General features: G+C 51.4%; 6 protein-coding genes and 1 non-coding gene across 7 annotated transcripts; 3 read left to right on the forward strand and 4 right to left on the reverse strand.

The window, feature by feature from the left end:
• Nucleotides 1-8: 8 nt before the first annotated feature.
• On the forward strand, nt 9-3,418 carry P175DRAFT_0515007 (bifunctional SDR family oxidoreductase/M16 family metallopeptidase). Its single transcript, XM_040898832.1, has 6 exons — nt 9-1,005; nt 1,312-1,442; nt 1,503-1,628; nt 1,690-1,767; nt 1,834-2,528; nt 2,602-3,418. Exons 1-6 carry the CDS (start codon nt 51-53, stop codon nt 2,990-2,992), a joined length of 2,376 nt encoding a protein of 791 aa, XP_040754428.1. The 5' UTR covers nt 9-50; the 3' UTR covers nt 2,993-3,418.
• On the reverse strand, nt 3,406-4,579 carry P175DRAFT_0155517 (PLAC8 family protein). The gene is made up of 3 exons (XM_040892459.1): nt 4,287-4,579; nt 4,125-4,222; nt 3,406-4,014 (listed from the first exon to the last, which is right to left on the reverse strand). The coding sequence occupies exons 1-3, from the start codon at nt 4,339-4,341 to the stop codon at nt 3,772-3,774; spliced, it is 396 nt and encodes a 131-aa protein (XP_040754429.1). The 5' UTR covers nt 4,342-4,579; the 3' UTR covers nt 3,406-3,771.
• Nucleotides 4,580-5,436: 857 nt separating this feature from the next.
• On the forward strand, nt 5,437-5,509 carry P175DRAFT_0t28. Its single transcript has one exon. It is a non-coding gene; the product is annotated as a tRNA-Lys (tRNA).
• A 299-nt stretch (nt 5,510-5,808) lies between these two features.
• On the forward strand, nt 5,809-8,961 carry P175DRAFT_0499593 (tRNA (cytosine-C5-)-methyltransferase). Its single transcript, XM_040896767.1, has 4 exons — nt 5,809-5,856; nt 5,911-6,119; nt 6,205-8,316; nt 8,381-8,961. Exons 1-4 carry the CDS (start codon nt 5,833-5,835, stop codon nt 8,685-8,687), a joined length of 2,652 nt encoding a protein of 883 aa, XP_040754430.1. The 5' UTR covers nt 5,809-5,832; the 3' UTR covers nt 8,688-8,961.
• Nucleotides 8,962-10,061: 1,100 nt separating this feature from the next.
• Nucleotides 10,062-11,062, reverse strand: P175DRAFT_0155734 (uncharacterized protein). The gene has a single exon (XM_040892460.1). It carries the CDS (start codon nt 10,925-10,927, stop codon nt 10,328-10,330), a length of 600 nt encoding a protein of 199 aa, XP_040754431.1. The 5' UTR covers nt 10,928-11,062; the 3' UTR covers nt 10,062-10,327.
• A 306-nt stretch (nt 11,063-11,368) lies between these two features.
• P175DRAFT_0530132 (uncharacterized protein) lies at nt 11,369-11,765 on the reverse strand (the record flags this gene model as incomplete). The annotated part of the gene is made up of 2 exons (XM_040899758.1): nt 11,369-11,683; nt 11,748-11,765. 2 exons carry the CDS (start codon nt 11,763-11,765, stop codon nt 11,369-11,371), a joined length of 333 nt encoding a protein of 110 aa, XP_040754432.1.
• An 894-nt stretch (nt 11,766-12,659) lies between these two features.
• On the reverse strand, nt 12,660-14,359 carry bfr1 (putative nuclear segregation protein (Bfr1); the record flags this gene model as incomplete). The annotated part of the gene is made up of 3 exons (XM_040895840.1): nt 12,660-12,806; nt 12,870-14,054; nt 14,237-14,359. 3 exons carry the CDS (start codon nt 14,357-14,359, stop codon nt 12,660-12,662), a joined length of 1,455 nt encoding a protein of 484 aa, XP_040754433.1.
• Between the last annotated feature and the right edge of the window lie 178 nt (nt 14,360-14,537).

The raw sequence follows: 14,537 nt of genomic DNA on the forward strand, positions 1-14,537 counted from the left end.
AAGACTGCTTTGCTTTTTTTTTTTTTTGGCTACTGCTTCTACTATCAGACATGTCGATAATCATTACCGGTGCAGGTGGCTACGTCGGCCAGGAGCTGGCTGCTGCCCTTCTCGCCAGTTCCCCCGACTTAACAGTGACCCTGACAGACGTTGTGGCCCCGGAAGTACCTGCATCTGCAGCAGCACAGCATGCATCGCGAGCGAAATGTATCCAGGCCGATCTCACCTCCCCCAAAGTCGTCGACGAGCTCTTCACCGAGTCGAACCACTTCGACACTGTCTACCTTCTACACGGGATCATGTCCAGCGGCTCTGAGGCTAATTTCGAGCTGGGAATGCGGGTCAACCTCGACTCCAGCAGATACATCTTGGAAAGGCTACGGGCGGTCCAGCCAGGCGTGAAGGTCGTATTTACCTCCAGTCTGGCCGTCTACGGTCTTGCACCGCCGGGCTTCGTCATCGACGAGACAAACTTCCCTCCCGTTCCGTTGTCATCCTACGGGTCGCAGAAACTGATTGTCGAGACGTTGCTAAACGATTACTCGCGCCGTGGGTTCCTTGACGGTCGAGCTGTCCGTCTCCCCACGGTGACGGTACGGGCTGGCAAACCCACCCAAGCGGCGAGTAGCTTCGCGAGTGGGATCATTCGAGAGCCCTTCAATGGGGAGAAGGCGATTCTGCCCGTGGGCAAGTCCACGGAGATGTGGATCTGCTCGCCTTACACGGTCGTGAAGAACCTGATGCATGCGCGGACGATCCCCAAGGAGGCCTTTGGGGACTCGAGGTCGGTCAATCTGCCCGGGTTGGTTGTGAGTGTGCAGCAGATGCTGGATGCTCTGGAAGAGGTTGGTGGGAAAGAGCGACGGGCGCTGGTGGAAGAGAAATATGATCCCGAAGTCGATCGGATTGTACAGACTTGGTCCCCGTATTTCAACCCGGCTCGGGCGTTGAAGCTAGGATTTTCGGAGGACATCCCAATGATTGAGAATGTACGGCGATATGCGAGTCAATTCCAATAGACGGTAATATGTCTCCGGTTAGAATTCATATATTTTTGAGTTGAAACTCTCGTACGATGATACTCTGGTAAACATCAGACGAAGACGAATAGGGAACTGTCGGGATCGAAAGCGGTGGTTTGGAAAAGCGGGTCATGTGATTGGCTGGCGGGTTGGCGAACAATTTGACTCCCGAACTTCAACCTCGCATCTCCAAGAGGTCGACCAGCCTCATCATCCTTCCTCCATTCTCCCTCCTCTCCCTCCAACATCCCACCTTCTATTCCTATCACAATGGCATCCAGGCGCCTAGCCTTTAACTTCAACCAGGCTCTGCGCAGTCGCGCCGCCTTGAAGGCCGTCCAGCCTGTCAAGCGTGGTTTTGCTTCTCCCGTCTCTCTGCCGTCCACCACCCAGTCTACCACCCTCTCCAACGGATTCACGGTACGAAAAGCCGGCATTGGCGATCCCCAATGGCATCAAACACTTACTGACTGGGTCTAGATCGCCACTGAGTACTCCCCATGGGCTCAGACCTCGACTGTTGGCGTGTGGATCGATGCCGGTAGCCGGGCAGAGACTGACAAGACCAACGGAACCGCACACTTCCTCGAGCACTTGGCCTTCAAGGTGTGTAAATCGCAGATATCGAGGGGTTTGGATATAGAATTGTGGCTAATCCTGTTTCAAGGGCACCAACAAGCGCTCCCAGCACCAATTGGAGCTTGAGATTGAGAACATGGGCGCTCACCTCAACGCCTACACATCGGTACGATCCGGAATGGATGGGTGGTGCAAGGTTCCATCGACATTGCAGCTAACCATGTTTCTATAGAGGGAAAACACCGTCTACTACGCCAAGTCCTTCAACAACGATGTCCCCAAGGCTGTCGATATCCTCGCCGACATCTTGCAGAACTCCAAGCTCGAGTCTGCTGCCATTGAGCGCGAGAGGGATGTGATCCTCCGTGAGCAGGAGGAGGTCGACAAGCAGCTTGAGGAGGTTGTCTTCGACCACCTTCACGCTACCGCTTTCCAGAACCAGCCCCTTGGCCGCACAATCCTCGGCCCCAAGGAGAACATCCAGACCATCACCCGCGATAACCTGACCGACTACATCAAGACCAACTACACTGCTGACCGCATGGTCCTGGTTGGTGCTGGTGGTATCCCCCACGACCAGCTCGTCAAGCTGGCTGAGGAGCACTTTGGCTCTCTCCCCAGCAAGGCCCCCACCTCCGCCGCCCTTGCTCTCACCGCTGAGCAGAAGCGTACCCCCGAGTTTATCGGATCTGAGGTCAGACTCCGTGACGACACTCTCCCCTCTGCCCACATCGCCCTTGCCGTCGAGGGTGTCAGCTGGAAGGATGACGACTACTTCACCGCCCTTGTCGCCCAGGCCATCGTTGGCAACTGGGACCGTGCCATGGGCAACTCCTCCTACCTTGGTAGCAAGCTCAGCTCCTTCGTTGAGCAGAACGGCCTTGCCAACAGCTTCATGAGCTTCTCCACCAGCTACAGCGACACTGGGTGAGTTTACTTTTTTATTACACTCTCTTGGTTTTAACTAGAAATAGACCCGCTAACATCCTCTTCTCCCTAGCCTCTGGGGTATCTACATGGTCTCCGAGAACCTGACCCGCCTCGATGATCTGGTCCACTTCGCCCTCCGTGAATGGTCTCGTCTGTCCTTCAACGTCACCGCCGCTGAGGTCGAGCGCGCCAAGGCCCAGCTCAAGGCTTCCATCCTCCTCTCCCTCGACGGCACCACCGCCGTTGCCGAAGACATTGGTCGCCAGATCATCACCACCGGCCGCCGTCTCACCCCCGAGGATATCGAGCGCACAATCGGACAGATCACCGAGAAGCACGTGATGGACTTTGCTCAGCGCAAGCTGTGGGATCAGGACGTCGCCCTGAGCGCCGTTGGCAGCATCGAGGGTATTCTGGACTACAACCGCATCCGCGGGGATATGAGCCGAAACGCTGCTTAAACATGTAGTCAGCTGCGTTTCCTTTTTATTCGTTGCGAGATTTTCCATGGCACCCTGGATCCGTTATTTTCTGTGTTGGTGATTTTAATAGATAGAGCCGGAGGAAGTGCGGAGAGATGAAGCGTGTCTTGTACAGTACACACTGTCGCTGATATATCAAAATGTATTCTTTTGTTCCCCATAAACCGCTTTTGAAGCCACTTCCTCCTACAGTTTCCGTCTATAGTGTTGTTTGTTTTTTTTATTGGGGGTACTACTGCAATATCAATCATTCAGGTTTTGTTATGATACTATACGCCAGAATAGATCATGGTACATATATATATATATATATATATATATATATAAGTCATTATGATTTATCTATCCAGGTGACACGATCCCTAATGATTGAGTCAAAGACAGGTAAAATAATAAATACATAAGAAAATCCACAGTATCCGGGAATGTCATCCATCCATCCATCTAGTTACCCAATAAAAGCCAATCCTTTTAGACCAAATATGAGAATCGAACAGAAGATAAGTAACAAGTAATAAACAAAATGAAGGTGGGAAAAAGGCTAATCAAGCGAGAGTAAATCAAGGAAATCAACAGGTATCAATCAGTATAGGAAAGTCAGCCAGCCAGCCCAGTCTGGACTCGGTTCCACGGTGCTAGTAAAGCACTTTTCTTTCTTTCTTTCTTTCTTTCTTTCTTTCCATGCAAGGTAGGGCAATTGCACAGGCAAATCCAGTTTCGACATCTCAAGTGATGGTGATGGACATGGAGTCCTCGGTTTATTTCTGGGGATATTCCATTGCAGCCGGGGCCTGGTACCCGGCCCCCGCTTGGAGAAGGGTCGCCTGGGCATCTAGTTCCTTCTCCTGCTGCACGAGCACACAGCAGGGGCAGCAGCAGGATAGAATGCAGTCTTCGCCGACGGAGCCCCTGATGCCGAATTTTTCGCGGAGCTCGGCGCGCTTCATCATGAGGAGGACCCAGTGCAGACCGCAGTAGCTGGAGAGGACGAAGAGGCAGCACTGATGGTTTGTATAGGTGCGGGTTAGTGGTTTTCTTTTGTTGTTGTTGTTGTTGTTGTTTCTTTGGGGTGTCGAGGATGCGGTGCTCTGTGTGTACAGGGAGAACGTACGTTACTGTTGATATAGTTACCGTCCTTGAGAGTGGGATCTCGGAGACGCTCGGTGGCTCGGCCGTATAGACCGCATGGGAAGCACCAGCCGATCAGACCTGTAGAGGGTTTTGTTAGGGTTGATTGGACTCGGAGTGAGAGGGGGAGAGGGGGAGAGCAGACAGGTTTCAATGGGTTCGATGACATCCCAGAAGGGCGAGGACCACTCGTTGGACATGAGTGTTTGCTTTCACAGGAACCTGGAAGGAATTGAGGATGGGGAGGAGAGTCTGGGGAATGTCGGGAATTGGTTTGTAGGGCCTCCAGCTGGAGGACTGTCTTGATCTTTTAAAGCAGGCTCAGGAAGACACTCACTCACTTACTCGTTCAGGGCTTCACAGGCGGGGAGTGCTTACTTGCATCCTGGCATTGGGAACGCGTCTCTCCTTTTTTTTTGTTTTTTTTTTTATTCTTCTGGTCCACCCAATGACAGAACGCATTATAGCTTCCCATACCTGGGTACCTAGTCATATAGGCAAACACGAGCAAAGCCAAGTCTGTAAGGTCTCTCTGCCTACGGTGCCTGGATCACAGTCTGGCTACAGAATATCCACGTTTAATTTTACGTACCGAGTCAGATCCGGTCCAACTGCGGCTGGAACTTCAACACGCGAGGCAGACAGCCAGAAACATCCCAGATGACCTTGCCTTCGCCCAGACCTCGTATTGCTGTCGTGGCCTCGATACGTGATACGTTCAGAGCTCCCATTCCTGCAACCCACGTTCGTCCCAATGAGCCTCTTAGCTTCGACGCTATGGCGCAGAATACGAGCCGCACAGGATTTAATCGGACGATCCTGGGTCGACCAGATTGGCTATGCAGTTCCTTCGTCTCGTTCCTGGATCAGGTCCTATGTTTTTACGGATAATGGAAACATCGGCAAGTTAGCTGGCAGCTGCTGGCTTTTGGGGCTGGGAATGAAGCAACTTTTACCAATCACTCTATGGTTTACGAGCAGGGGATTGATTGATTGTTCTGGGTTTCTTTCAGGGTGTACATACTTGTATAGAGTCTATGTTGTATTTTATGTGGCAAGACGCACAATATATAGTTATACAAAATTGTTGATAAGCAATAACCACAAATGACTTTATAACCCATTTGGACTATAAAGATAGCTCAGGTAAAAGCAGCTAGTTTCAGATACCGGACAATTCTCAAATCTTGCTCGAATATTTTACTGTTGCCATTGATAGGCAAGTGCAGTTGGATCTGACACTGATTATTCTCTAGGCTTATGTAGGCAAAACCAGCGCAGCCTTTCAACAACCAGCCGGGCTAGCTCAATCGGCAGAGCGTGAGACTCTTAATCTCAAGGTTGCGGGTTCAACCCCCGCGTTCGGCTTTTCTTTTTACATTTTTTTTTTTTTTTTTTTCGTTGCTGCGTGCTACCTTCGCCCAGGAGAAAACAGAATGCCACAAACCATCAGCGATATGCATATATACATACGGTCGCAGCAACACCTTACTCCATATCTTATTACAGTATGTCTGCTGTATCCCCTCGAACAGCCCCGTTGCGCCTCTCTTGCATAGATTACATAATCTAACAACCGGCCCGAAGGATGTTCCGGAGTGGGATACTTTTTTTGGAGCTTCAAAATTCCCCGGCGCAAAGTTGCTGCTTGATAACACGCCGTTTTAAACCTCCGGTACTTGTCTGTAGCCATGGGTAAACGCGGCAATAAGAAGGTGAGGTTTGATCTATCTCAATTGGCCCATACTATAACTGACGTCACACCACAGTTCTCGAGAGGAGGAGGAGGAGGAGGAGGAGGTCGCGGCGGCGGTGCTCGTCGCGATCGTCAAGGCTGGCAGGACCTTCCTCGCCAGAACGATAGATTCGAGAATTACTACAACTCGCAGGGATTCATCCCCGAGGAAGATAGAGAAGTCTTCTGGGAAGTTATCCGGAGGGACCTTCCTAATAGCTTCCGATTCACGGGCTCACGAGGGTACGCCGACCCATTGTAGCTGTCGCACGCACGCATACTCGGGAAGGATGCATTGAAATATAAAACTGACCCTATATGTCTACAGACACGCACTCACGGTCCAAGAACGGCTCAAGGATTTCTATATCCCCGAAATTACTTCGATTCAACACGAAGGCAACAATGTCGAGCCCCCTCGCCCGGTTGAGTGGTACCCCGACCAGCTCGCATGGTGGATGACCACCCCGAAGCAAGTGATTCGGCGCTTCCCGCCTTTCGCCTCGTTCCAAAAGTTCCTTGTTGCCGAGACGGATGTTGGAAATATCAGCAGACAGGAGGTTGTCAGTATGATTCCTCCTCTCCTCATGGATCTCCGCCCGGGTATGACAGTGCTGGACATGTGCGCTGCTCCTGGAAGCAAATCCGCCCAACTGATGGAAATGATACACGTTGGGGAGGAAGAAGCTATGCTCCAGGTGGCGCAGCAAGTGAAGGATGGAACTGCGGGACCGGAACCCCTTGGACCCGAAGGACTGAATGACGACGGCCGTACCACCGGTCTGCTCATTGCCAACGACAGCGACCACAAGCGCGCACACATGCTGATCCACCAGATGAAGCGTATTAGCTCTCCTAACCTCATTGTCACGAATCATGACGCAACAATGTACCCCTCAATCAGACTGCCCTCCAAGCCAAGCGCAGATGGAAAGCCGGGCCCGAACAGATATCTGAAGTTTGATCGCATCCTGGCAGATGTTCCTTGCACTGGAGATGGAACAGCTCGAAAGAACGTGAGTGTTTGGAAAGACTGGACCCCCACAAACGCTATCGGTCTCCATGCCATCCAGGTCCGTATCCTTGTCCGCGCCCTGCAGATGCTGAAGGTTGGGGGTCGTGTGGTTTACTCCACCTGCAGTATGAATCCTCTGGAGAACGAGGCCGTTGTTGCTAGCGCCATCGAGCGCTGCGGTGGTCTGGAAAATGTCCACATTATTGACTGCAGCAATGAGCTCCCCGGACTGAAAAGAGCATCTGGATTACGATCTTGGAAGGTGATGGACCGCGAGAACCGCATGTGGAGTAGCTGGAAGGAAGTTGAAGAGCATAGAGCCCAGGCAGGTATCAATGGCCTTGGCCGGATTGCTGAGGGCATGTTCCCACCAGCTACCGACATGCCTCTCGAAAGGTGTGTTCGTATTTACCCATACTTGCAAGATACCGGCGGTTTCTTCATTACCGTGCTCGAGAAGAAGTCTGAGATCCGTGCCAAGCCAGAGGATCCTTCCAAGGTGATTCCGAAAGGCACCATTGCTGCGCTCACAGAAGAACTCGAGTTTAAGCAGAAGAACGGAACGGGCAAGCCTCTGGAGAAGATCGATGCACTGGATGATCTGGTCCCCCATGACAAAGAAGCTGAACTGGAGGAGGAAAAGAACGCCTCTGTTGCGGAAGCTACCCACCAACCCCCTTACTCTGCAACCAACCAAATTTCATCGGCCAAGAGAGATGCGGAAAGCATGGAAGATGAGCTCCCGGTCAAGCGAACCAAACTTGATGATGGGACTGAAGTTGTCATCGGGGATCGCCCGATCCATCGGCCTCCCCCTGCTATTGAATCCGATGCCGTCGAAAGCTCCGACGTCAACTCTACTCCTGGCCCTGCTGAAGCCCCGGCCGCAACGCTTGACTCCCAGGTTAAGCCCCAGAAGCGGAAGCCCGGCCAACCCTCCGAGGAACCGTTTAGATACTTGGATCCCAACCACCCGGAACTCCAACCTGTCTTTAAATTCTTTGAGATCTCTGAACGATTCCCGCGGGATCGTCTCATGGTTCGCAATGTAGAGGCAAATCCATCACGAACTGTTTACTACACGAGCGCTCTCACGCGCGATATCCTGGTAGCCAACCAGGGCCAGGGTCTGAAATTTGTCCACTGCGGTGTGAAGATGTTCGTGAAGCAGGACGCCCAGCGCATGGAGGTTTGCCGCTGGCGCATCCAGACTGACGGTCTGAGGATTGTCCAGCCATGGTTGGGTCCTGCTCGGGCCGTTACGCTCACCCAGAGAGAAACCTTCCGGAAGCTCCTTGTGGAGATGTTCCCCAAGGTTAATGACGGCGGGTGGCAGAATCTCGGGGAGATTGGCGAACGGGTCAGGGATATCCCGATGGGCTGCAGCATTCTATACATTAGCCCTGACAGCTCAGACAAATTCACGTACGTGTTTACTCAAAAGGACTCCATCCTTGTTTTTTAACATATATGACTAACCGGAGGCTAGTGAGCGGATGGTCCTCCCACTTTGGCGATCCCTGCATTCCATCAACCTCATGCTTCCCAAGGAAGACCGCCGCGCGATGCTTCTTCGCATCTTTAACGACGATACCCCTGTGGTCAACACAACCCACAAGCGTTCCGAAAGCACCCCGCAGACTTCGACCCCTGCTGTTGAAGCTATGAGCACAGAGGAAGACGCAATCAAGCAGGAGAACATTACGCTGGGCCCAGACGAGCAGGAGCAGATGGATACGCGCGAAACATCCACCCAGGCGAACGAGGAAGAAGATCGATCTAACACTACTGTATAATTTTTTATTTGACTATCAGAGTTAGTATATACCGAACCCCCCGGTTCCAAAAGCTTGAACGATTCTCATCTTGGAGTAATTCTCTGTGTTCTCTTTATATCTACCATAACCTCGAACTTTGTGATCTGTACTCTGTACGCAACAGACCCTCAGGGACAGCCCGTAAACCAATCTTGTACAACCCACAACCCACAATCTACCGGACGCAGGAATGGACTATCCCAAGACAAGACCAAACACGGATCTAACCCCAGCTGGATCGGAGACGAACCCGGAAAGAGTCGTCGAAGAGGGACGACGGGCGGATATTTTATTCTGTCACCGGGAAAATACGCATCATACCACTTCTGTCTGATGCAGTCCTACGGGACTTACTATCCAACCGGATAATGAGGAGATTTGCGATTTTCAGATCCCTGTTATTTACGTTCCCGGTGTCTCTAGTGAAAGGGGGACATTGATTCCGGTATTGTTATTGACTAATTGACTGCTTGATCTATCCCGGCATCTTCTGAGATTGTAAGGAATCGAATCTAACGCGGAGAAATTTCCCCGGGATCGTCGAGACTAAACGATTCTCATAACGTCTTAATTGTGATTATTGGCTACAGGCTAACAGGGCGGACAGGCTTAACTTAATGATGGGGAAGTCGGAGAGAGAGAGAGAGAGAGAGAGAGAGAGAGAGAAAGCCGTTTCTTCGACCCGTTTCTAATTCTCCGCCCTCTCTTTTTAATGGTTAGCTCTCCTGATGCATGGATCCCTGTGGCCGGACTATTTTTCTTCTTCTTCTTCTTTTTTTTTTTTTTTACAGACAGGATAGGATGGGAAAGAATGAAGGAGAGAGGGCTATGATATTTTCTGCTGAGATTGAACGGAATCTGGACAACAGAGGTCAAATACAGCCCTCCGAATATCTCTCTTCCCAACCTGGAACATCTGGAGTGGAAATATCTCGACACCTACAAACAACCACTTCACTGGACGGCGCCGACTACGGGTTCCATACCGGGTACCTCGTCTTCCGTGGACAACTTCACCGCGGCCAGGCCTTTGGTAGCTCCGTGTGGCTCAGCGGGACATACATACCTGGGCTCCTGGACCGGTAGCAACGACTACCAAGAATACAACGCTACCTACAGCCTCCCCGGCCTCACAGCAGGCCAGCCCACGCAGAGCGACATCACCTGCTGGAAGCTAACGGGGAACTTTGGCGGAGAGGACTGCAGTCACAAATGATTTCCTTAAAAACCAACAGGTTATGTATCTTAATGATTTAATTTTCTTGCGCGGCTGAATCATAAATACCTTTGTGAGGCGTTGGTAGCAGCAATATGTACAGAATAGCCAAGCTTGCACCTTGGGCTTGATGAATCTCTGGTAACCCTTGCATCGCAACCTTGAAAGCGATTCATCGGAGTAGTTGACACAATTTAATCGCTCTCTCTTGGGCAGATATTCGAGCAAGATGCCTTTTTTGGCTTATTGATCAAACGGGGAAGAGACATACTATGACCTCGGATATCGAGGAGGTCTCAGAATGTTGTAACGAGCTGCCAGAATGGGAACGGATCTTGCAGTGTTGGCTGATCAAAAGGACTTTTATGACCAGAGGAGATTTACATACTGATGATAATCCCATTCATCCATCCATCCCAGCCACCGAAATAAAAACCACCCACAACCAAGCAGCAATAAAAAAAAATAAAAATAAAACCAACCCGTACCCCATGAAAATAAATAAAAATAAAACCCCTCCTCTTCTTTGTCTCTGGAAATAATTAAAACACACCACCCCCAAAGAAAGAAAAGCAACCAAGCAATGCCCCCACAACTCCATCAACTCCAACCCCGCGACGACATATCCTCCATCTCCCTCCCGTCCACCTACGCCCGGCAGAACTCCTCGCCATCGCCCGGCGTCGTGGTCGGAATCGTCCTCGGCAGCGTCGCCGCGTTCATATTCCTCCTGTACCTGCTCTACCTCGCGCTCACGTCCGGCCGACGCTTCAGCAGCAGCACAACCGTGGCAACAGCCTCCACGGCCACCCCCTCGGAAATCGTGGACCTGGGGATCCGGACCCGCCGCCGACCTCGGAGGAGTCGCCCGGACCAGATCGTCGTCGTGGAGGAATCGCTGACGGGTGGTGGTGGTTCGGGGGTTGATCATGGCGGCGTGGTGGAGGTTATTGAGGAGGAGTCGGTGATTGATGGGCCTTCTCATTCTCATTCTCCTCCGCATTCGAGATATCGGTCCATGTCGCGGTCGAGGTCGCGGTCGAGGTCGCGGAGTCGGGTGTCTCGTTATCGGAGGGTAGATCCGTCAGCGTATGGCGGGGGGAGTTCGTATGTGAGTGAGTGAGTGAGTGAGTGAGTGGTTATGGTTATTTTTTGCGATACCACTTACGATTTACGATGACGATGACGATGACGATGACGATGACGATAAACATAATGATGTCAAATAGAATACATAGTATGGTTGAGTAAAAAGAGCAACTGAGCTCCCGTTTATGAATCTGAATCACTTCTTCCTTTCTTTCTCTCCCTCAAACCCATGTCCGATCCAAAGCGCCTGAACAAAAGAACCAAATGAGCGACTCCCATCAAAGCAGGAAAAACCGGGGACCAAAGAAGAGGAATTAGCACAGAATATCCAAACAGCAACAGCAGGCCAATGCGGCTAAGATACCAGCACACATTCCACCTCCCGAGCCACCACCGCCGCCACGCTCCTCCGGATAGTACCCAGGTTGTTGTTGTTGTTGTTGCGGCGGCGGGTATCCGGCTTGAGGATAGTACATGGGCTGTGGACCTGGAGGGGGAGCGCCGTATCCGTATCCTTGGCCTTGAGGGGGACCGTAGTTCTGGGGAGGATAGCCGGATTGATTGTAGTAGTCCTGGGGGGCGCCGGCCGGCGGAGGAGCAGAGCCGGGGGGTAGGTGTGGTTGTAGCCACCGTCATGGACGGGGGGAGGGTATGAAGGAGGAGGGCCGTCCTGTTGGATTTCCGTTAGTTGCTGTGCTTTCTACTTGGTTCAAGGGATTAGAGGAGCAGCGCACGGGCTTATTGTATGACATCTTGAAGATTCAGAACCGGTCGCAAGCGGAAGAAGAATGGGTGGAGAACTAGACGTCTGGTGCTGATGACTAGAAAGGAAATGAGGAAAACGTCCAGCGAGCCAAAAATAAATAAAGATGGAGATGGAGATGTAGATATAGAGATATAGAATTTCTCGCACAAGAGGGAAACGAGAAGAAGGGAAGAAAAGAGGAAGGAGAGAATGAGAAGAATAGGCAACGTTATTCCGAGCGGCAACTTTACTATTTTTGTCGGGTTCTCGACATTTCTAACCCGCAAATCGGTTCTAAAATCAACTACTCGGGGAATACGTGTCGTCAGGATATAGGTCTGATACTGGAGTTACATAGAGAATTCCTGCTTAAACTTTGCTTTTCCAATCACTCATATCATTACTGATAGCTGAATCAAATCGCTCAATGGTCCTGAATTTTCCGTCGTTTTGCACGCTTTCGAAAGGAGAGAAGGAGAGAAGGAGATAGAAAGAGAAAGAGAAAGAGAGAGAGAGAGAGAGAGAGAGAGAGAGAGAGGGAGGGGAGACAAAGAGGGAGGAGACTTGGTGCCTGCACTGTGGAAGAAGGTACAGCAAGCCGAAGAAAAAAATAGCCGAATTACAAGGAAGAAAATGAAATAATGACAAGAACCCAATGCTCAAGGAGAGAGCACCATGAGATAAATGTGAAGGGAAAGGGACATAATAATATAATAGGAGAAAGAGGAATTCGAAGAGGATGCATCCTGCATGCCGGGGGGAAACTCCCCCCCCCCAAAAAAAGATATCAAGGTTAATGCTAGGCTTTTGGAAGCGCCGCAGATCTAAACGTCAGGTGTGTCCGCTGATGCTGTCAATGTGCAAAACATATGCATGATTCTATCTTACGGAGGTTGGCACTCTAGGCCGTCTCCTCCAGGGAGGCCTTTTGAAGGTCTTCGGCTACATCGGTAGCCGCATCTTTCTCGTCGGAGTTGCCGTTGGCCTCCGTAGCGGCACTCTCTTCCGCTTCCAGGCGGGTAATTTCTTCCTGGGCCTTCTTGATGTTCTGGAAAGTCCATTAGCGCATTTCCTGGGGATACAGGATTTGGGGGAGGTAAGATTTGCTCACCTCTTCGGTCTTGGAGGCCTGGTCCTTCTTCCATTCGGTAATCTTGGCGGCAAGCTTCTCAACCACGGCAGGCACATCGGCCTGGTTCATGGGGGGGTCGATCTTGACCTTGGCAAAGTCCTCAATCACACCAACGTTCAGGTTGAACTTGGCCTCGGTAGGGGTTCCTGGAGCGGGGGCACCGTTGGCGCTTCCCTTCTTACCCTTCTTGCCCTTCTTTCCACCGGTGCCGACGAAGTAGTCCTCTTCGCGGTCTTCCTTCTTCAGGATCTTGAAACCCTTGATGTTGGAGTCATCCACGGTACGGCCAACCTCAGCACGGAAGCTGGACGACTGGTCCTTCTTATCATCCAGTCCGAGCGAGGCAAAGTCGTAGGCGGGGTTGAAGTGGCGGATCAGACCCTGGGCAATCAGAATCTCATCCGTGTAGGCGGGCCGAGAGGCTTCTTCTAGCTTCTTATCGGCGATCTTCTTCTTCTTCTCCCGCTCGAAGGCCTCGCGCTGCGCCTTGTGCTTCTCGCGGCGGATTCTCCAGGCCTCGTCCTCGTACTCCTTGTAGGCCTTGCGGCCCTTGTAGTAGTTGTCCTTGACCTCACGGATGGCGGTCCACTTCTGTTGCTGCTCAGCGTGGAGCTTAGTACGCTCATCGCGCAGCGAGTTGAGGTTTTTGAATGCGCTGTCCTGCTCCGCCTTAATGCCATCCAGCTCCTTTTGGATCTCAGTGTACTTGTCGCTAAGTGCCTTGGCCTCGGGGTTGTCGAGCGTCTTCTTGAGGGTGGCAATCTGAGTCTTAAGGTCGTTGATCCCCTTCTGAGCCTCTTCCAAGCTGGCAAAGTTCTTGCGCTGCTTTCGCATGTTCGAGATGTCCGACAGGATCTTCTTTTCATCCACCAGGCGCAGAGTGCCAGAGTCCACCTGTTTCTCCAGGCGTTCAATCTCACGGTCATGCTCCTCAACGTTCTTGAAGGACATGCGGGTGCGAGAGTTGTTCTGTTCGGCAATGCGAGCCTTCAGAGTCGCATCGAGGGCATTGATTTTCTCCTGGGCACTAGACCTTGAAGCCTTGAATCCCTGCTGCTTTTGACGAATGGAGGAAAGTTCAGCGCGCAGTTCCTGCTGTCTCTTCGCGACGGGCGAGTCCTGGTTGTTGGGCTTGGCGCTTTCAATTTTGGCCTTGACTTGGTTCTGGTATAGTCAGTATTTTCCTTATCGCAAAATTATAGACAATACAAAGAAAGGCCTCCTTGAGAATGCAATTGAGAAATTTCCAAAGAGCAAGAAAAGGGGTGTAGTACACAAGTCGTGTGTGTACAATTGGAATTATCACGACACCAAAGCCAAACAACAAAAAAAGGGTTCATACATACCAATTTCTCCTGAACAGCAGCATGCTCCTTCTCAGCCTCAGCGAGGCTAGCCTTGAAAGCGTCCTCATCGGGCTTGGTGGGCCTCACCTTGGGCTCAGCGGACTTGACAGCAGCAGTGGCCATGGTGGAGCGGGGGGAGGAGAGAAGGTAAAGAGAAGGAAGAGAGAGGGAGGGGGATTGAGGGAGATAAACTCCAAAGAAAAGGAGAGAGAGAGAAAATAAAGGACAGGGACGAAAGAAGAGAAAGAAAGAGAGAGAAAGAAGGAGAGAGAAGGTGAATCTTTTTTTTCTGTCGGTTTCC

Source organism: Aspergillus ochraceoroseus, assembly GCF_002846915.1.
Source record: "Aspergillus ochraceoroseus IBT 24754 chromosome Unknown P175scaffold_2, whole genome shotgun sequence".
NCBI lineage: Eukaryota > Fungi > Ascomycota > Eurotiomycetes > Eurotiales > Aspergillaceae > Aspergillus > Aspergillus ochraceoroseus.

Coding starts and splice junctions, on each gene's coding strand:
- P175DRAFT_0515007 (XM_040898832.1), top strand. CDS start 51: ATGTCGATAATCATTACCGGTGCAGGTGGCTACGTCGGCCAGGAGCTG. Junction 1,629..1,689: donor TCGAGCACTTGGCCTTCAAG/GTGTGTAAATCG, acceptor TCCTGTTTCAAG/GGCACCAACAAGCGCTCCCA. Junction 1,768..1,833: donor ACCTCAACGCCTACACATCG/GTACGATCCGGA, acceptor ATGTTTCTATAG/AGGGAAAACACCGTCTACTA.
- P175DRAFT_0499593 (XM_040896767.1), top strand. CDS start 5,833: ATGGGTAAACGCGGCAATAAGAAG. Junction 5,857..5,910: donor GTAAACGCGGCAATAAGAAG/GTGAGGTTTGAT, acceptor GTCACACCACAG/TTCTCGAGAGGAGGAGGAGG. Junction 6,120..6,204: donor CGATTCACGGGCTCACGAGG/GTACGCCGACCC, acceptor ATATGTCTACAG/ACACGCACTCACGGTCCAAG.
- P175DRAFT_0155517 (XM_040892459.1), bottom strand. CDS start 4,341: ATGTCCAACGAGTGGTCCTCGCCCTTCTGGGATGTCATCGAACCCATT. Junction 4,223..4,286: donor CATCGAACCCATTGAAACCT/GTCTGCTCTCCC, acceptor AACCCTCTACAG/GTCTGATCGGCTGGTGCTTC. Junction 4,015..4,124: donor GTAACTATATCAACAGTAAC/GTACGTTCTCCC, acceptor ACAAACCATCAG/TGCTGCCTCTTCGTCCTCTC.
- P175DRAFT_0155734 (XM_040892460.1), bottom strand. CDS start 10,927: ATGCGGAGGAGAATGAGAATGAGAAGGCCCATCAATCACCGACTCCTC.